This window comes from Manduca sexta, chromosome 24 (genome assembly GCF_014839805.1).
Source record: "Manduca sexta isolate Smith_Timp_Sample1 chromosome 24, JHU_Msex_v1.0, whole genome shotgun sequence".
Classification (NCBI taxonomy): domain Eukaryota; kingdom Metazoa; phylum Arthropoda; class Insecta; order Lepidoptera; family Sphingidae; genus Manduca; species Manduca sexta.
The window spans coordinates 4952019-4973432 of record NC_051138.1 but is presented as its reverse complement, the minus strand read 5'-3'; the positions used below and the strand labels follow the sequence as shown (position 1 = coordinate 4973432).

Genomic DNA, 21414 nt, shown 5'->3' with positions numbered 1-21414 from the left:
CATGACATCCCCAATAGATAACTAAAATTATTTAAATACGAAAGTATGTGAAGTCTGTGTTGCTTAGATATTTGTTAGCTGTAAACGCGTAATATTTGTCACACAGATTATATTTTGATATTATCGATTACTTTTCCCAGAAAAAGACAGTCTTTATCAGTGGAAAAGCTTTTTAACCGAGCGAAGTCCCGAGCATTATTATGCACTATACTTAGTGTAAGATATTTTAACGTACCTAATAATTAATTCATGGTCTTACATTTTGTTTTGAATGAGTACATTTATAATTCAATATCAAACAAATTTGTTGTACGCGCAGATATTTTGTTACGAATTTCCAAGGCTAGGAAAGTTTTATGTTGTAAGATGCTGTTTAAGGTTTTTGTGCATACTTTGTAACAATTATGTATCGCATTTCTTGCAAAATACAAACAGCTGGTTGTCCAAAAATAAGTATAAATCTTTTTACTTCATGAATATATTTTAAATTCACTATTTGAGAATGTTGTGATTTTGGTGACGTCAGAGAGTAGGTTAACATCAAACAAGCCGATCGTAAACCCAGAAAACTGTAGTTTTTGTACAACATGTTTTTTCAAGCGTGATGCATCTACCAATGAGAATAAGTTAAGCCGCACGAGCAGAAAAAAATCGAATACCACACATACATACACCATTTTTTGTAACTTATTTATTAAAGTTTGTATGCGTCTCAGTATATTTTATGAATAAATGTTTATTTCTTTCTATACATTAAACATGCAAAATACTACATTAAATGTCCTTCACATCACAAACCCCAATGCATGCGACAAATATTTACAGATTACACAAACATTTATATCGGTGCCGAGATCGTTCATTGCACACACATCTCATTTTAAAACGGGCTTATGGCCATTTTGTTATGGTCAAACCGTAAATACATGATACCTTTTACCTATGGTATAGATCATTTCATCCACGAAGATGCGCCCCACTTCTTTCCCTAATCGCTAATAGTGTGCGTGAGCAGCATGAATGCACACGCACACTACGATGAATAGCGTCGAAGTTGAGGCTTCCATCAGTTCCCTTACCCTGCTACACCCCGCAACTCTCTCGCTCAAATGGTGTTGGGCGCGTCTAAGTGGATGAAATTATTTATACTATTATATTCTCTTGTGTTTCCAATGAAACCCAGCTACGATTGTATTTGTCATTTGGTAAATTATTTAACTTGTAGGACTAAATAACTATAGAAGGTAAGTTTAACTGTCATTTATTAGATCATCACAGAATACATGATTGTTTAAGAATTTACTCTTCAAGAGTCTAGTCATAATAAGCCAAAGTTATATACACTTTAAACTCCTATATACTAAAAACATTAATCTTATAATTTGCGTGATACATGTCATCTATTTTGTATTTCTCAATTAATTCATAGCAAAATGATTTGCTTAATAAAATCCCTTTGTATCACTGGTATCAAAGAACTGCGGCAGAATTCACGGCGCTGACTTTCCGATGTGTGGCGTTAGTCAAGTTCTTCTACGAAGCATTGTTTACGTTCACACTTGACCGAAGATACGTAATGTTACAAAAAAGGTAGGTAACTAAAGTTTTGTCATATTATGACCACGTACTAAAGACCTTAATCGTCAATCTGATTACGTTGATTCAGAAACCTTAAATCTCTTCTATAATCGAGGCAGCGCAGTGACTATACGCCTTGAACCACTTGGCTGTCACGTTCTGTGCCTTACGACATAGCGAAATAAACAGAAATTACCATCTCACATCGGCCGGTGTTTAGCCTCGTAAATTAAAACTTCTTTGTAGTATGACCTAGGCTTAGTAATTATGAAGCAACTGACATACCTAGTTAGTATTCACTGCAAAATATTCAAGGTCTTGTTGCAACTATGAAATCGGACAATAACTCTTGAATTATTGTGGTCATCTCGAGCATTAGATAAACGAAAGGTCCTGGGTTCGATTTATATAATAATATGTGACAATAAACATCGTATAGAATACATTAACTTAACATTACATTATCATAAATGTTGTAAAAAAAACTTCTGCCGTTAGTAAATATATTAGTAAATATAATGTTCTAAACTTTGTAAATATATGAAATTATGATGAATATTTAATAACGTGATCCTTATCTAATTTACTAAATTGTTTGCTAACCTAATGTATTGAAATTTGAGGTGGAAGTGTGCCAGTTATTTTTTATCAGCAGGGGGAAGGGATTAAATGGCGCCTGACGGCAAGTAAGAATAAATGTTTAGTGCAAAACGTTGAATATCTTGATCGTCAAATTAAAGAACCATTAGTTATAAAGTGTTCATAATATACGAAGTTGCGAGAGTGTGCCTAGCTATAGCTGTATTAAGCGTACCGCGCCGTGCGATGTTTCGTGTCACATAAGTATAACTATGTAAGTATGCGCTAGCGCCGCGCCCGCATCGATCGTGCCCGTGACCATTTAGTAGTAGCTAATTGTTTTTCTTAATAAATGCACGTCCTTGTGCTCTGTTAATCTGCAGTTTTGTTTGTCCCTGAGGCTGCTGAGGCCAACATAAAGAATATCCAATCAAAAGTTCCTAAGAAGGATATTTTATTAAAACACTTTTTCCTTAAATATTTTAATCCCAAACGTGACTTATGAAATGTGTTTAAAGGTGAAAAAATAAAATACTAAAATCGCTTTTTTTCTGTTCATCCTAAAAAAAAAGAGAGTAGTATTGTAATTTCGGTAAAATAAAATTCTTTCTGCAAATTCTTTGTGCAACATGTTTCAAATCTATTGCGCTGGCCCCAAATTGAAAGAATAACAACGAAGTGGCTTGTTGATATTTCTCTGCATATGTACAGTATGCAATCACTCTTTCAAGTTACACCAAGCATTAACGTGATAAGATTAATTCATAGTTTCATTAATATGTAAATGTCCCTTATCAGGCCGTCGTGGATTCTTAACCAAATGTTTTCTTGTGCCTAGCACATAATTTTCCAAACATTCGTCCCAATTGATGCTTTTCACATCGAAATGAAATGTGTCCATATCTTCCTCACTGAGAGTGTTAAGTAAATTTCGGACGTTGCTATCTTCGATGTCCCACTCATTCAATAAAAAGAACTGCATCAATTCTACAGTTCTGCGAATTCTGCTCTGAATTTTCAACAGCCTGAAATATAAAGGATGTTTACAAATTCTGAAATTGATTTAACAATCTTCTATTTTTCATTAAGTACCCCCGTGGCGTGGGTGACAGTTGCATTGCATGCGCGATACGAGCACTGTTCTGAGGTCTAAATTTCGAATACCGAGTCGGGCAAAGTGATATCCTGATAGTTTGTTTGCTCACTATCAGCCTAGAGCCGTAATTTGTGCCCGGCTAGGTAATAGGCCCGCAACCTATGACGTCATGGGTTGCATAAGTGGTTTAATAGTAAGTGATCGTCCGGTGGTCGAAATTTAAACGTCGAATTTAATATTTTTTAACAAATTTTATTTTTCTACACTCCTCTATATCGAGAATTTTCTATAGGAATTTTGAAAGTGTGTGAAGTCTACCAATCCGCACTAGGCCAGCGTGGTGGACTAAGTCCTAATCCCTCTCAATAGTAGAGGAGACCCATGCCTAGCAGTTGAACAGGGAGTAATACAGGGCTGATATTATTTTTATAGTACTTACGTCGCTCGTTTTCCATTAATGAGTAACCAAAAATCCATTAAATATGATGGAATAAGTTGTAACGCAAATCTTAGGATATTGTACAAAATAGTATCGCTTATAAACCACATGAACGGAAGTGGAAGATAATCTGCAAAAGAAATAAAATGTCAACATTCCAACATTTATTTATCATTTACGCAGTTTGTGTTTTTAATGCTAATAATATGAATGCAAAAGTTTGTGTATATGTTTGTTAGAAGCATATCCGGAATAGTTAAACAGATTTGGGTAGAATTTAGCGTATAGATAGACCATATCCTAGATTATTACATAGGTTAATTTTTATACTACAAAGGTCTGTCAAGCGGGCAGACCCACGAGGAAAACTTTTAGACAACCTTCATCATAGATCAAAATGGAATATCACTACATAGTACAAAACAAAGTCGCTTTCTCTGTCCCTATGTCCCTTTGTATGCTTAAATCTTTAAAACTACGCAACGGATTTTAATGCGGTTTTTTTTTTTAATAGATAGAGTGATTCAAGAGGAAGGTTTATGTGTATAATAACATCCATTAAATAGTGGAGAAATACTGTTATTTTGTTATGTTATACCCATGCGAAGCCAGAGCGGGCCGCTATGTTTTTACTTTTTATATACAACGTCAACAGTTTTTCTGTAGTGTATATATAGTGTATAGTATCAGCATTGCACCCGTGCGAAGCCGGGGCGGGTGGCTAGTTCTAAATATTTTAATGTTGGCTGCCTCGGTGGTGTTGTATAGCATGCGCGGTATGACCACCAATCTGAGGTCTCATGGTCGAATCTCGGGCCGAGCAAAGTGAAATTAGGTTTTTCTGTTCAGTATCAGCTTGGAGTCGAAAATTTGTGATAGATATGGTGATAGACTTACATTATCACATAATAGATATAAAGGCTACTATCCAATATAAAGGCGTGATTTGTGTGTGTGTGTTTAAAAATAGTCACTGTCCTCACGTCAAACTTTCACTAACTTAAACTGTGTTTGTAGGTGGCTCTCCTCGCAATAGTTTCAGCTTGATTACACGTGATTGGATTCGACTTCCCGGTGCAGCAGTTAAACACTTGAAGTGACGATCTGGAAACATGGTAATAAGGCTGGTAGTAATGCGAAGGGCCATCGGTGTTGTACCACTGTTATGTTATGTTATAAACGAGGTGCATGTCAAAACAGATGTTTTGACATGTAACTGCAGTGAGCTCACACATATTTTGTTGCATGTAATTTGTTATTCTTAATAATAATAATAATAATATCAGCCCTGTATTATATACTTGCCCACTGCTGAGCACGGGCCTCCTCTACTACTGAGAGGGATTAGGCCTTAGTCCACCACGCTGGCCTAGTGCGGATTGGTAGACTTCACACACCTTTGAAATTCCTACAGAGGAACTTCTCAGATGTGCAGGTTTCCTCACGATGTTTTCCTTCACCGTTAAAGCGAACGATAAATTCACAAAGAATACACACATGATTTTTTAGAAAAGTCAGAGGTGTGTGCCCTTGGGATTTGAACCTGCGTACATTTGTCTCGGCAGACCGTTCCACACCCAACTAGGCTATCGTCGTTATTCTTAGCTTTAATTTAATTTTATTTTTTTTGTTAGATTATTTATTTTTATAAATACTTAGTTATAGACTATAGTTGTAAGTTATTATGTTATTATAGTTCCGCCAGTCGAATTGGGTGTAACCTGTAATGGCTGTGTGTTGATGTAAATAAATAAAAAATAAAATAAAAAATGTCTATTTCTAGCGCCAAGAAAGCCGTATATACACTGTTGTTTTAAAGTTTCAGGTATTGTAGCCAACGTAATTACTGGGCATTATAAGACTCAAGACCTAATGTGTTAGGGTGACAAGCGTAGTGGGTTGCCACGCAATACTTTGTTATTTAAAGTTATAGTGTTGCTATTGTTTATAGGCGGTCATATTGTTTACCATCAGGCGAACGAGATCCTCGTTTCGTCATACAACAGCAATAAAAATGAAAATTATTATGTATTTATATTCAATTGAACTTTTTATAAAATTATAGAACATTTTTATTGGTTTTATAAGTAAAGTTCCTGGCGGTTTCTAATAGCAAAATACGCTAGATCAGTCAGGACAACCTCACAAAACGGTAGAAATAACAGACCATAGAAGCATAAAAATACTGCGGTAAAAGTGAAATTAGATTGGTAATGGTTGCATTTTTTTTTCCTCAGGAAATATTACTAACCACGCCAGAGCAAAGCTGCACCTTCACAACTCTAATAGTATATATTTCATTGAACTTTGGATAATATTGTCTATAAATAGATTACCTTATAAGCTAAACTGTCCAGTAACATATATTTACAAAATATAGAAATTTAACTGCAAGGTTTGTCCGTTTATTTCTCAATGTTTTACTAGTTATTAACATACAATGTCATTAAAAAAAATATAATCATAATAAGCATTTCTTGCACACAATACACACAAAAGAAAAAAAATGAAGAATCGTTCATAAATAATAATAGATGGAAGATAATATATGTATATGCAATTTACAACCTAGGATTTATTTAAACTGAGACAATTAATTAATACGCATACTTTACAAAGTTTCAAACGGTTATAAACCTTAAAATTAGTATCATAGAAATAATGGCTCAAAGAATAACAACGTAACAGTGGTCCAAACTTTAGTGGAACAAAAAGCAAAAAATGACTTAAATGTTGAATCAATATGTTCGGCCTGGTTCACGAGACAGAACTAGCCATTCGGAAACGTTCGAATTTTGAAATGCATCCAGATTGCTTAATTAAAAAAATATATATCATCCAGGACATAATATAATTCTTTAAAATGAGGTCTAATATAATTGAAGTAGTAGTGGAAGTAGTCGTGATGGGACTAGCTCGGTGGCGTAGTTGTGTTGTGTGCGCGGCACGACCACTGCTCCGACGTTCCAGGTTCGAATCTTGGGTCGCAAAAAATGACATATAAGTTTCTCTGCTCAGTATTAGGTTAGAGTCTAGAATTTGTGCCCAAAATGGCGATAGGTTTACCCCTATCACATCATGGGTCGAAACACACTTGACGAATAAGACGTAGTGTGTAGTAGTCCTATCTAAATTGTTTCTACATGATGCTTCATAGCATCGAGTAAACATTAGTCTTTCAGATTTTTTACTAGGATTTTATGTCAGTATTCAATCAAATTATAAACAAAATTCCTCATCGCGTCAGTCTGGTGGAACGCAATAAACATAAAAACTACCAAACTGATTTCGATGAAATATCAAATTGTTATGGAGATAGTTAGAAACCTTGGGAAGGACCCACCTTTATCCCGGGAAAATATATAGCGGGTTTTTTATACTGGAACAACTTTTAATTAATTAGTCTATAAAAAATGTTTACTATATATATCTTACTATCAGATATTGCCAAAAACACTGATAAACTGTGGCCATAATATAAAGAAGACTCTACATTGCAATGGGATAAAGGGCAGTGGAACGAAAAATTCAATATACAGAATAGACGATAACTATATACCCATAATAATAACTTTAATAACAACAGTAGGAAGAGTATGAAAAACAGCTCTAATTATAGCAGAAATAACAAACCTTCGGCAGTTAGCAGCGGCCACGATGATGAGGTTGATGACAATGTCTAAAGGCACCAGGTCTGTAACATTGTCTCCCTTCCCGATCATCACTTTCATTACACCCGTGCTCATGCCAACGAAGAGACCAGTGGCGCCATTCCAGTTGTCTATCCATCCAGGGCTAGGCTCTTTGAGAGCCGAAATAACTGAAATAATAAAAAAAAAACATTAATAGTTGCATTTCCAGTATCAAAATTGTTATACTATCAGCATCAAATCCTACTCAACTAAATAAATATTTAAACCTCTATATTGTACTTACAAGAAAAAAAAATTAAACCAAATCTATTGTGCCAGGAAAAAAATTAAACCGAACTTAAAATTTTAATTAATTGCCGCCCAATTTTGTACTACGGCTAATCATTAAAATCAATTAAACTACATAAATATAAAAATTACATAATTATTGCGTTCGTAATCAATTAATTTGTCACCAACAAAAAAACTTAAAATTATGTGCACAAAGTAAAATATTAAGAAATTGTAAATCTCGTCATTTATAAGCATTTTTTTTTTTATAATTACACCTATCTAAAGCCAGTGTTTATGTGTAAATACGGATGTCCATGTTATTGCGAAACTTTGAAACACCCATCTTAAAACATAAACACTCAGTGTATGCTATATAGTATCGTATTTTAAACTTAAATTTAATTAATGTTGGAAATTACACACAATCCGATTCAGTATTTTTGAAAATATAAAAAACTAGTTGTTGCTCGCGGCTTCGCCCTTGTGAAAAGCCTTTCTCGCTTCAGAGGTACTTAAAGCACTATATCGATCCATAGCGTTTTCTGTACGAAGCTAATGCCATCTATTTAAGATTTTATTAAAAATCGTAATTTTCGCATGAGAGGAAATTAACATAACATTATCTAATTAATCCAGAATATTATTTATTCGTGTGCCAAATATCATCCAAATCCGTTCAGCTGTTACTGCGTTTACTTCTAACAAATATCTAGGATAAAATTAATCTCGGACGTTTACGTCCTAATATCTATTTTATATTTTTTTGCATTTATGGTATTAGTTAGATATTTAGATTTTGAACGTTTGTTAGGAGTCCCAGAAACTCTAGAACCTTATTTTACTTGCATATGAATGGAACATGTCCTGGATTACCTCGCCACTATTCATCTTGGAAAAGAAGATAGAACGTTACAATAAAGATCTCTCACGCAAGTGGAGCTGCGAGCAACACCTAGTATATAACTATTTAATTACCTATGGATGGTCTAACAATAGCTATCGGTAGGTCTTCACGTGCCCTCAAAACCACTTCTTCCGCAAGGGCTTTGGTGAATGTGTATGTATTAGGCTTATTTCCTGAAATAATGTCAATAGTTAGTACATTTCAATAAATTTGTTAACCTTGGCATGACCTCGGTATTGATGGTGTCTTACTGGAAATGGTAATGGCGATGATCACCTTCAAATGACTTATCTTGTCTTGTTGTACTACAAAATAATCAAGCGTAATATTATGTACTGGTGGTAGGTATTTCATACGTGAGAGTCAACTGGGTAGGTACCACCGCAATATTTCTGCCGCTAAGCAGCATTGTGTAGTCACTATTGTGTTGGTTTGAAGGACGTTGTGGCCAGTGTAACTATTAGTGTGTCTAAACATAATTAGGCTTAACATCTCATGTTTCAGGATGTCAAGCGCAGTGGAATGCCAAACAATATTTTGTAATTCAAGGTCTTGGATGATGTTTCTACTGTTTATATGCGATCGTATCGCTTACCATTACGCAAACAGCAAGCTCGTCTCGTCAATCAAAACAAAAAAAATGTAGAGGTACTCAATATTGAAACTGAATTTGCGAGGGCCGAAACGCTATATGTTATTTTATCAAAAATAGTGTATTTATCCAAGGATTATTCTACACAGGTGTATAGGTAACGCCATCCACGAAGATGCGCCCCACAAATTTTTGGGTGGAGGTGTCGCGGGTAAGCAGACTACTCAAAGGACGTCGCAACTCGCGAGTTATCAGCGGTTGCACACGACTATCATGATCCACATTTCGCAAAGCCTTTGGTTCGGTCACGAATGTTGCTCTACTAATAAATTAATATTTTAGTATTTTTTTAACCGACTAGAAAAAAGAAGGAGGTTCTACGTTCGCCTGTATATATGTGTTATGTATAATAATAAGGTTAAAATAAAAATGTGCAAAAATTAATTGACTAATCATACCCACTAGTTTGCTGATTACGTATTCATCATTCGGGAAGCATTCCGCGATAGATCGGACATATTCTATATTTAGTGTATTTGGATACACTTTTTCTTCTATTTTCCTGAGGTCTGAATTACTGAATGCAGTGGACACGTATATAAATGCCTGTAAAATAACAAAACGAAAAAATATTTAACCGATATTATCATAAACTAATTCCGTTGAAATATAATAGACAATAGAATTAACATATGGAAATATTATTGAGATAAACAAAAAACATTTTTATTGTCACCAATGTCACAAAATATAATTGTTTATATTTTGAAATTAAACTAATTTTCCGGATTCTATCGCGGTTTTTTGTTTTTTTTTTTTTTATTCTTCTCCCTGTTTGTTGTTCTGGTTATATTTTGTTGTTAATAAGTATCATTTTCAATTTCTAATTAGAAGCTTGAATACTTTTATTTCCTTTTATCAGTTTTACTGTACGTCCATGTGAGCCCTAATTTTTGAAGACGTGTTCCTACTCGACGAGTTGGTGCTCGTTTCATACAAAAGTTTTATCACGCTGTAGATATGTCACCTAAGATGTTTTTATTACATAGATACGTTGTCTGAGCTCAATACTGGCAAGACGAAAGCAAGGTAATTGCCCGACATTCACTTAGTCATCCTCCAACCACTGTCGCGGCTAGGCGGCATTGTAACTTTTTGTATTTTTACAAATAAAATTCCTTCCTGTGTTTTTAGACGAAGTACAAATTATACTCCAACTGTGAATGAAAAAAAGTTTCATTTCGAACATTAGTAATAAGTATACACTATTTAACTTATTTTTTAACTAAAAAATGCATTTTATTCGACTGTCATGGCGACGGGGCGGTCGACGCTCAGGCCCATTCGGGCTCATTCGGGCACACTCGGGCCCACTCGGGCCGTATCAATGCGAGCCGCTAGGGCTGTGACTATAGTAAATACTGTGCTGTTTTACGTGCAATTTTGTTAGTGTATGACGCGTCTATTTGTAAAACGTCATTGTATGTCACAGTTAGAATTGACTCAACCGGGATAGAACCAAATTATTATTGAAAAGTGTTTTCTCTGATTTAGTTCAATTTTACCTGTTAAATTGATTTTTCCTAGGCTATTGTATAAAAACAATGTTCATAGCGATTTTCCGTGAAAGATGAGCTCATAAACACAATATAATATATTGATAAGCTCCATCCCATCATAATACATCCTGGGACCAGAATATACTCGGCGGAAAGTGTATGCACTATTTGCACCCTTGTCGAAAAGTGCGTCAGTGAGTGAGCGTATATGTGTATATATGCCTGCGCGTGTGAAAAAAATATTTGTTAAATAAAAATTATACTATCTGCGGTGGCTCGTCATTAGCTTATCTATTGTATTAATTTCGGCCTATATTTGTTTGTTTTTGATAGCAGTGAGCCACCCAAACATAATAAAAAAAAAATCTAAATCGCACACTTACCTCCAACTTCGTCATCTGCTTGCATAGTTTTATTATTTCTTCTGTGCCGTTTAAATTAATCGCTAGAGCGTCTTTTAGGGGCTCGTTAAAGTTCACCGTAGCTGCCAAATGGAACACCACCGCGACCTAAATCAAATTAGTTTTAAACATTTTTTTAGTACGAGCCATTCAAATCAATTTTTATTAACATGTAATACAAATTTAATTTCGTTCTTATGTGATTAGGTCAAATATTTTTATATACCTACTATTTAACGGTCATTTTAGTTTCATAAATAATCGCGTAAGTGTTATTGCAACTTTTAACATTTCCGTAATAATTAACTGTACTGTTTAATGTCTGCCGTAAACATATTTTTTTTTTAACTTTTAAAAGATTTTCAACACTAATAATTGTGGTTCATGGATGTTTTTATGTGTTCTTTGATTATTATGAGGTATTTCACTTATTTACCTACACCTACGAATAATATAGAAATATGCAACAACATAATATCGTGTAGGTCATCAGCGATGAATAAAATTCCAGCAACTTTTCTATTGTTATAAGTAATTAGGAACGATGTTAATAAGGGTATTATTTGCTAAACATGCGATATCCGACAGAAAATTAATTTGTTCTGTGCATAGTCATTCTGTGTAATGAAATATTATGTAGATATAAGTAAATGCGTGGTGAGTAAATAATTCAATTTTAATTATGTTCACTTTTACCATAAATAAAGTCAACTCGAGGAGAGAAATATGATAAAATAGGTGGAATTTTAATAAAATGATACGTAAGACATAGAAGTCCATTAAAGAGTATCACAATTAACAAATGATAATTATTATCAAAAAAATATGTTAATTAGATGAAAATGATCTACATTCATTTAATATCCGGTAGTCTAGATATATTTTTTTGTTACGCTGGATTAATTATTAGGTAGGTACATATTATTGGTATTTTAAGTACATCATTAACAGAAAATTATGTTAGGGAGCCCTATTCCGTCCAGAGGGTTAAATCCGTCTTTATGCTATTACGATTCTTATAATCTCAGTATAGCTTGCTTAGGCGTTTAAGGGATAAAAAGGGAACTTTTTTACGCTTTAACTTATATGGCAATCTAAGGTATCCTTCAAATAAAACGTCCGTAATTGCAAAAAGGCGAATTTACCCCCCCTAGACGGAATAGAGCCCCTGACTATACTCACTTCTTGTTTTATTATATCTAAATTTACCCCCCTAGACGGAATAGAGCCCCTGACTATACTCACTCCTTGTTTTATTATATCTAAATTTACCCCCCTAGACGGAATAGAGCCCCTGACTATACTCACTTCTTGATTTATTATATCTAAATTTACCCCCCTAGACGGAATAGAGCCCCTGACTATACTCACTTCTTGTTTTATTATATCTAAATTTACCCCCCTAGACGGAATAGAGCCCCTGACTATACTCACTCCTTGTTTTATTATATCTAAATTTACCCCCCTAGACGGAATAGAGCCCCTGACTATACTCACTTCTTGATTTATTATATCTAAATTTACCCCCCTAGACGGAATAGAGCCCCTGACTATACTCACTTCTTGTTTTATTATATCTAAATTTACCCCCCTAGACGGAATAGAGCCCCTGACTATACTCACTTCTTGATTTATTATATCTAAATTTACCCCCCTAGACGGAATAGAGCCCCTGACTATACTCACTTCTTGATTTATTATATCTAAATTTACCCCCCTAGACGGAATAGAGCCCCTGACTAAACTTACTTCTTGTTTTATTATATCTAAATTTTCCTTTGACAATCCAAGGTTTTCATCGCCAATATTTCCTGACATAGGTCTTATTTTTTCTATATATCTTATGTTGCGAATTCTGACTCGTTCGAAAGCCTGTAAAATTAATTCAATAGCTAGTAGCCAAATTCCAAGCAATTGTAAAATAGGAGTTAATCAATTTCATAGTTAAATAACATTACGCCTCTTTACTTAATAATAATAATATATAATAATATCAGCCCTGTATTATATATATACTTGCCCACTGCTGAGCACGGGCCTCCTCTACTACTGAGAGGGATTAGGCCTTAGTCCACCACGCTGGCCTAGTGCGGGTTGGTAGACTTCACACACCTTCGAAATTCCTATAGAGAACTTCTCAGATGTGCAGGTTTCCTCACGATGTTTTCCTTCACCGTTAAAGCGAACGATACATTCACAAAGCATACACACATGATTTTTTAGAAAAGTCAGAGGTGTGTGCTCTTGGGATTTGAACCTGCGGACATTCGTATTGGCAGTCCGTTCCACACCCAACTAGGCTAACGCCGCTTAGGAATAATTAGAGATTTTAATATAAATTGTTTCATGCACATTCGATCATCTTGTAAAGTCCCAAGTGAAAGGAGGCAAGCTATCATTAAAAAACCACAATTCAAAACTCCGTATTGATACTGAGCAGAAAAATCTATATCATTTGACCCAACATTATAATTAGTAATCGACGATGACGACGAACAATAGTTAGTAATCGACGCTCTACTCTAATCAATTATCCGTAATCGAAATTATCCGAAACTAACGGATAATCCGAAATAATTACATATCCGTAACCGTATTTTTTTATTCACTGATTACTGTAATTGTATGTAATTTACCGAGAAATATATGCATAAGAATACGTTTGATTAGTTCATGTTGAAATTCGAATATTTTTTTAGTCAAGAAATATGTTTGTTTAGTAAGACTGGAATGTAATAAAGAAGAAGTGCAAGAATTGACAGACTATTTATTTTAATTGTTATATAGTTGATTTTCAGTATGGATGAATTGAGATCCGTTTTTAAAATACCAAGAAAAGGCCATTTATAGTTTGCGTTTTTAATAAATAATTAAATAATTAATACTGCACAATGGTGTGAATTGTGCGGTGTACGCCTTTTATTTTACAAATAAAAATGACAAAAGTAAAGTAATATAATTTTATGTCTAATAAAAATTAAATTTTGAAACAGATAACGAGCTAGTCGTTAAAATTTACTATACGGCTATACGATTATATAGATATTTTTATATAATAGATAATAGCAACAAATAATAATACCAACTTATATATTTTTATAAAAAGACTCGGCAAAGTGACGCCACTGTATCTGATTGTAAGTGGAGTGGGGTCCAATAGAATGTCGACTGACGAGAGATGATTGCCTCTCGACAGTCGACACAATTTTACCGGCCTGTTGGAACCGGATATACACAGGCTGACCCGGAACACGACACACTTACGTGGGCCACTATGGCGGGTTTTAACACCTTGTGTGCAGTGTTCGCATTCCGGGGGGATATAAAATATATCCTACCAACAGTATACTTATTATAATATACTATCCCGTTACTGGGCATGGGGCTCCTCTATCTATAAGAAAGTTTATTTCTTAGCCCACCACGCTGGCCTAATTGACAGACTTATTTTAAAAACCTAGTGCAAGTTAACAGACGTCACATATCTCCGAGTCAGTTTTATGAGGGTTATCTAAATCTCGCACGTTCATAGTAGTAACTACTAACACGAATAACAATTTTGGCTGTATGTTAAAAATGTTTAATATAATTGAAGGGACAGGTACGAAGAACAAAACATCATGCTATATATCTGACAAGCCATGCCGACCGTATGTTTATTCATAGATACTTCACACATGCACCATGTGAATGTATTGTCCATCAGCTTTTAATATTTCCAGATATATTATAATTCTCTTTGTTTTAATATATATTATGAGCAAGGTGACGTGGTCAGTCGTGCGAAAAAAAAATAGAAAATGGGCACGAAACTGGCCGGCTGGCCAGCGGACCACTGCGTTGGCGATATACTTTTGCTTGCATTTTGCTTTGGATTGGACGGACGGTCACAACATTGCATTTCACTAGCTATTTTTTTATGATCTTGCTTTTTTGTTAACTAATTTGATTAAGATTGTTGTCTTTTAGTAAATAAGTTTAGTTTTTGTTATAAGTACTACATTTTAGTTTTGAGTTGATTGTCAAATAAATAAATGTTCAAAGGCTAAATATATATATTTTTTACCTTTGTGTAAATTTTTGTACATTACCAATTTCAAACTAGACAGCTTAAAAAAATCGCACTATATTGCTATTTTTTTCTACACGATATGTGTTGCGCAAACTATTAGGCATAGCTTTAAAATTAGCGACGATTGATTTGTGGCTTTTACTATATCTGTTACTTTTACCGTTCCCAAACAAACTGTCAGTAACAGTTACAGTATGATTGTAATATAAAAATGTATCACTCGACATAGATATTACCCAGAACTTCACAACGTAAATGAATACAGTACCAGTTCAAGGTAACTGATTATTAAGTGGTTTTAACCAGGGATGTTATGGAGCACGGTAACCGTAATCGAAACTATCGGATATCCGAAATAAAAATATATCCGTAACCGTAACCGTATTCGTTAAAAAAGATTCGGATAAGTTACGGGTAATATGTTACAACTTCTTGTTTCACCGCTCGCGCGCCACGTGAATCTTGCATAGTTTGTTTGTTATTTTTAGTCAAAACATAACCTCATTCACAAATAGTCATTTTTTATTTATGTGTAGGTACTTAATTTAATAAAGTGAAGGAAAAGTGTTGTATTACGTAACTACATTGATTTGTAAGGACAAAATGTGTCCAAAGCAGAGTTTCATTTGGAGATTTTTTTGATCAAAATAATGTAAATTTTGCAAAATGTAAACAGAGTGATAAAATTTTTTCACTGAGAGGAGGTGGTACTACTTCACCGAAACTTTATCTCAAAGCAAAACACAGTAGTTTTCCGAACCCCCCTATCCCCCAATTAGTTCATCATTAGTTAGTAATCGACGGTCTACTGTATTACATAGGTACTATTTTTATCTATTATCCGTAACCGAAACTATCCGAAACTAGCGGATAATCCGAAATAATTACATATCCATAACCGTATCCGAAACCGATATAATTTTATTCCTATATCCATATCCGTATCCAGATCCGAAATTTCATATCCAAACATCCCTGGTGTTAACTTAGAGGAAAAATACCAGGAATCGAAAAATACCACATAATACCTACACATGTTTTTATCTATATACTTATATTATATTATTATTATACTTATAATAAATCTGCAGAGAGGTCAATTCTGTACATGAAATATATTTCCAAAATAACTATCAGGGGGTGATTAGGGATCGATACTGATGCCAAAAATGCAATTAGTAAAATTTTTGTCTGTCTGTCTGTATAACCGTTATAGAAACAAAAACTACTCGACGGATTTTAACGAAGCTAGTTATAGTATACTTTTCATCACGCTACAATTAATAGGAGCAGAGCAGTGAAGGGAAATGTTGGGAAAACGGGAGAAGTTACTTCATTTTTTAAGCTTCCGTCGCGTGTGCAACCTTAATGGTTACAGCTACACAGAAATCATGTATGACGGAAATGTTCTCCTTAAAATATCCCACGACAGCATATGGGTATCTTTTATGGTTGACTCACAATAACACGTGTAACTCCCGATAGCTTAGCAGTTCGAAGCTTTCTCATTATATTTGTCTACTCTTACGTTTATAACACTCTCAGTCATCCCTAATTAAAAAAGTTAACATTATTAAATATTCCATAAAAAAGAATCATCGAAATCGGTATAGAAACACCAATGTTATACATGAGATACGCTAATAATAAGCCATCACGCGTGAATACTGAATCATGGTATAAGGATTATTTTTGTATATAAATAAGGTCGCGAACGCACAGGCAGGCGGCTTGCTTGGCACCTAGAGGCTAGCGAATCACCTAGCGAGTAGCTTCGTAAAACGAACATTCTCGAACGTTCGCGACCGGCTCCATTTTTGAAGTCCGAAATCCACGCGGGCGAAGCTGCGGGCGGAAGCTAGTAGATAATAAGAATAAAGAATGATTCATCAAATAAACAGCGTGGAAAATACGCGATAAATAAGCGTCAGCGCAGCAAGGAAGCATATTGAAAAAATATTAATAAAAATCTAATAAATCTACTTCTACGGGCAGACGACTAACCAAGTTACCATTATCGACTATATTCCGTAATTATAAGTATTCAGAAAAAAATACAAAAGAAAAATTCCAGTCATTATACACTTATAATTTTTATTGTTAATATAATTTGTTTAAAAATTAAATACTCACCGTTGAATTGATAATTTGTTTAACTCTATCACAGGCACGCTCTCCTTTCTTATCACGAAGCAACACATAGATATTATCTATATTTCTACAGCTATAAAGTAACTTTTCAATTAAAGCCTGAAAATTATAAAACCGTCATTACTAAAGATATATTTCCTCTATTTTATCCTTAAACAAAAGTTATTCACTTTTGTATCATTAATTCAGTACATATGCAATTAAAAACATAATTTTAATAATTAATCACAGATTACAATCCAGTATTAATTACAGTAAGATAACAAGTTAAGTAATAAATTAAACACATCATTTTAATAATTAATCACACATTACAGTCCATTATTAATTACAACAAGAAAACAACATAATTTTGTAACCTTTCCCAAATATCCAGTGCCGCCTGTCACAAACACTGACTTCCCACTATAAAATTCCTTAACGTTAACACGCGCGTAATCGTTCATGACTTGAGACTTCACCCTGGTATCTTAGTCGTGTAACTGTTACCACAATAATGCCAAGTGGCGGACTGGCCTTATATCCTTACTCGCAGTGTTATTCGTGGCGTTACAAAATTGGAAATAACATTTGATGCGCGTTTTTCTGCAAATTAATGAGACGAGCGAGCCAGTCGCTTTGTAGACGACACAACCTTTCGTTAACAACACTGTCATGGCCGCCGGGAGGTAGATGCATGGGGGTGCACGTGTACCCATCTGTCCGGAACAAATCACAATAAAAATAACTGAATGACAATGAGAACAATCGACCTCAGAGGTTTTATTAAGGATGACCATATATAACCACGCGATTTTTATTAAAAAAAAAATAATTTAAAGATGTTATGTAGTACCTACTATAGTGTGTAAATGCAGATGCATCTCCCTAAAAATAATCTTGGCCGCGCCCGAGAACATTTTCTGAACTTATTATAAGGCATTGGGTAAAATTAATGAAAATGACAATAATAAGGCTTTTATTTCTTACTCAGTAATATAGTGAATACTTTTTTTTAATAGTATGCTCTGTAATACTAATACTAATTAGAAACTTTTTTATGTAAATAATAATTACAATTACTTGAATTATTTATTTTGTATTTGCAACATCTCCTGTGAAGGCTTTCTCCAAAGAATTCCAGTCACCTTTCGATTGTTATTGTTGGAGCCATTTATTATAAAATCATAGGTAAATAAAAAATATATATTTCCATAAAAACAGAATTACACAGTACAATTTAACAAAACACTATGAGTCATACTTATAAAAATTTCGCAATGCTATGCTTAGTTAAAATATAAATTTACTCCATCAGCTGTAAATGAAAACCCGCCATCTTGCCTCTTAATTAGGTTTAAATTAGGAACCAGAGATGTTTTTGACAGCTATTGAAGCAATTCTTAACCATCTTTTAACGTTAAAAATAAGTTTATAAGTAAGACTGAATATGTGTGTATGTGAATTATGTTCAAGAAACGTCGTAACGAGTGCGGTGTTTAGAAAATATAGACAAAGTGTCACCAGACTTGAAGAATCGAACCCAAGAATTTCTTGTCAGAGCGTATATACATTTCACCATTACTTTACTAGATAAAAAGAAACCTATAGTTAATCCAAGGTTTATTTCGTCTAAATTCTAAATATCATCAAATATTCAAAGCCGTTAATGACAATGGACTCGTTCCTTACATAGGACTTAATATAACTAGCGAAGTGTGGGTGTAAACGAATGTATTCTCTTGGGCTTCGAGTTGCACAGCAGAATTAGCTGAGGGAGTGAAAGCAAACTAAATTTTCAGTAAAATAACAACTTATATATTTCTTATATATTGCACGTCGGAACATAACATAATAAGACAGCACATAGCAATAATTATTAACAACTTGGCATTGTTAATCATTGTAAATATAATAATTCAAATAATATTATGCAGCCTGTCCACATCATATAAAGAGGCTTTGTGTTTGCCTATGCAATCTGAACATATTATACCTATCCCTGTAGTGGGGAAAGGGCATTAGAATGCTTTAGTTAGCACAGATAGCTCTAATATCATTACCACTTTTAATAACCTTACAATTCTTGCATTAATTTGTTACAAACTTTGTTAAAGACCAGAGCTTCTGCTGTTGATTAATTATTAAAATTTTATTGCTTTCCTTAGCTCATATTATTTCATACAATGAATTATTTCACGCTTTCAATTCACTACTAACGTACACTACAATAAAAGATACCCATAAATCTAATATTGCAATAAAACATGTCCGAGAAGTTTATAAAAACTAGGGTATCATATTTTATGCAGAAGTCTTTGACATTACAATAGGTATTAATCAATTACAACAATTTCCTTATCCGTAAGAAATTAAGATCACGTGCAAGTTTTTTTATTTAGTATAAAATAACTAAATTAAGTGCGGCATTCACTGCAAGAACTCATAGATCACCTGGCGTTTTCCGACCCGAGGCAATACAGTGCTACATTAGATAAGTCCACAGTTGGGATAGTATAACGATGAAATCCACGCGTGTTATTTTTTCTTTATAAGTATGCTATTGTCTAAGCATCAAGCTATTCTTATAGTTCGAATAAATGTTTATCGAAATATGTAAAATGAAATTGATTTCCACAAAGGAATGTTAAAAATACTAGTGGTTGAAATTTTACCGCAATTCATACATTGTATTTTTCGGCACTCCTCTATATAACCCGCCATAGTGGCTCACGTAAGTTTTTCGTGTTCGGGTATCACCAGTGTCTATCCGGTTCTAATAGGCCGGCATACCTAATTGTGTCGACTGTCGGAGGATAATCATCTCTCATTCGATATTCTATTGGACCCCACTGCACTTACCATTAGGTCAAGTCACTTTGCCGTGACGGTAAAAAAATGAGAACTTTAATTATGCTAAACCTCGCATTCATCCGTGGGCGCTATACCTTAAAAAAGGGGACCAAGTTTTTTATTCATGTATAAATATATAGCGGACATTCCATGTTGGACTCCGTCTAGATGGAACTAAGTCGTCTGTCATGTGCGTTGCTTCGATTTGATATTCGACGTTTGTGATTGATCGAGGAACCAATGCGTCATTCACGTGATAATCTCCCAACAATAAAACGACACGGAGTCGTGTCATGTTTTTTTTGGCATATTTTAAACTTAAATATTGTATGCTGTAGAGGCGTATAGGTTGACACCACTGTAGAGGAATAGATAGTTACGTTCCTCTATCGAAATGAAAGATCTCTAGTCAGGCAGTTACACCTGAGCGACCGCGGCCCCTCCAAATACACGTGGATCAGTCCTTTAGTTGATTAGCATTCGCGAACCAATCTGTCTGTGAATGGCAGACTTTAATAAGATTAATAGCAATGATTTACATTATTTTGGTTTTATATTAATGACATAATCTTTGAATAAATGAATATGCTGAAATGAATAATTCTAATTTATCATTGACCTTAATTTTAGCAATATTAACTTATTTTATTTAATTAACTTTTATAATAAAATCGGTAGGAGTGACGTGTGATCATGACCTATTGCCATACCGGACACAAATTCCAAACTCCGGTTTGATACTGCGTAGAAAAACCTAATATCACATTGTTCGACCCAGAGATCGAACCCGAGACTTTCTACAGTCATACCGTAATACAACTACGTCACATAAGCAGTATAATCTACACTATTATATAAAGCTGAAGAGTTTGTTTGTTTGTTTGTTTGTTTGAACGCGCTAATCTCAGGAACTACCGGTCCAAACTGAAAAAATCTTTTTGCGTTGGATAGCCCTTTGTTCGTGGAGTGCTATAGGCTATATATCATCACGCTATACCCAATAGGAGCGGAGCAGTAATGGCTAATCTCAGGAACTACCGGTCCAAACTGAAAAAATCTTTTGCGTTGGATAGCCCTTTGTTCGTGGAGTGCTATAGGCTATATATCATCACGCTATACCCAATAGGAGCGGAGCAGTAATGGCTAATCTCAGGAACTACCGGTCCAAACTGAAAAAAATCTTTTTGCGTTGGATAGCCCTTTGTTCGTGGAGTGCTATAGGCTATATATCATCACGCTATACCCAATAGGAGCGGAGGAGTAATGGCTAATCTCAGGAACTACC

At 34.4% G+C, this 21414-nt stretch overlaps 1 protein-coding gene across 2 annotated transcripts; it reads right to left on the bottom strand.

Annotated features, from left to right (window-relative positions):
• Positions 1–1245: 1245 nt before the first annotated feature.
• LOC115448848 (putative fatty acyl-CoA reductase CG5065) lies at positions 1246–17821 on the bottom strand. Of its 2 annotated transcripts, XM_030176422.2 has the most exons (10): positions 17657–17821; positions 17280–17396; positions 12824–12946; positions 11057–11182; positions 9573–9720; positions 8594–8695; positions 7326–7512; positions 4693–4796; positions 3693–3822; positions 1246–3182 (listed from the first exon to the last, which is right to left on the bottom strand). In XM_030176422.2, the coding sequence occupies exons 1-10, from the start codon at positions 17741–17743 to the stop codon at positions 2915–2917; spliced, it is 1392 nt and encodes a 463-aa protein (XP_030032282.1). In that variant the 5' UTR covers positions 17744–17821; the 3' UTR covers positions 1246–2914. The 2 variants fall into 2 exon arrangements, with proteins under 2 accessions (XP_030032282.1, XP_030032283.1); XM_030176423.2 differs by lacking the exon at positions 12824–12946 and having other exon boundaries at positions 17657–17820.
• Between the last annotated feature and the right edge of the window lie 3593 nt (positions 17822–21414).

Excerpts from the sequence above, each read along its gene's own strand:
- LOC115448848 (XM_030176422.2), bottom strand. The coding sequence starts at position 17,743 with ATGAACGATTACGCGCGTGTTAACGTTAAGGAATTTTATAGTGGGAAG. Across the intron at positions 11,183-12,823 it reads TAGATATAATAAAACAAGAA|GTCGCGGTGGTGTTCCATTT; the intron begins GTAAGTTTAGTC and ends AATTTGATTTAG. Across the intron at positions 8,696-9,572 it reads CGTAATCAGCAAACTAGTGG|GAAATAAGCCTAATACATAC; the intron begins GTATGATTAGTC and ends ACATTATTTCAG.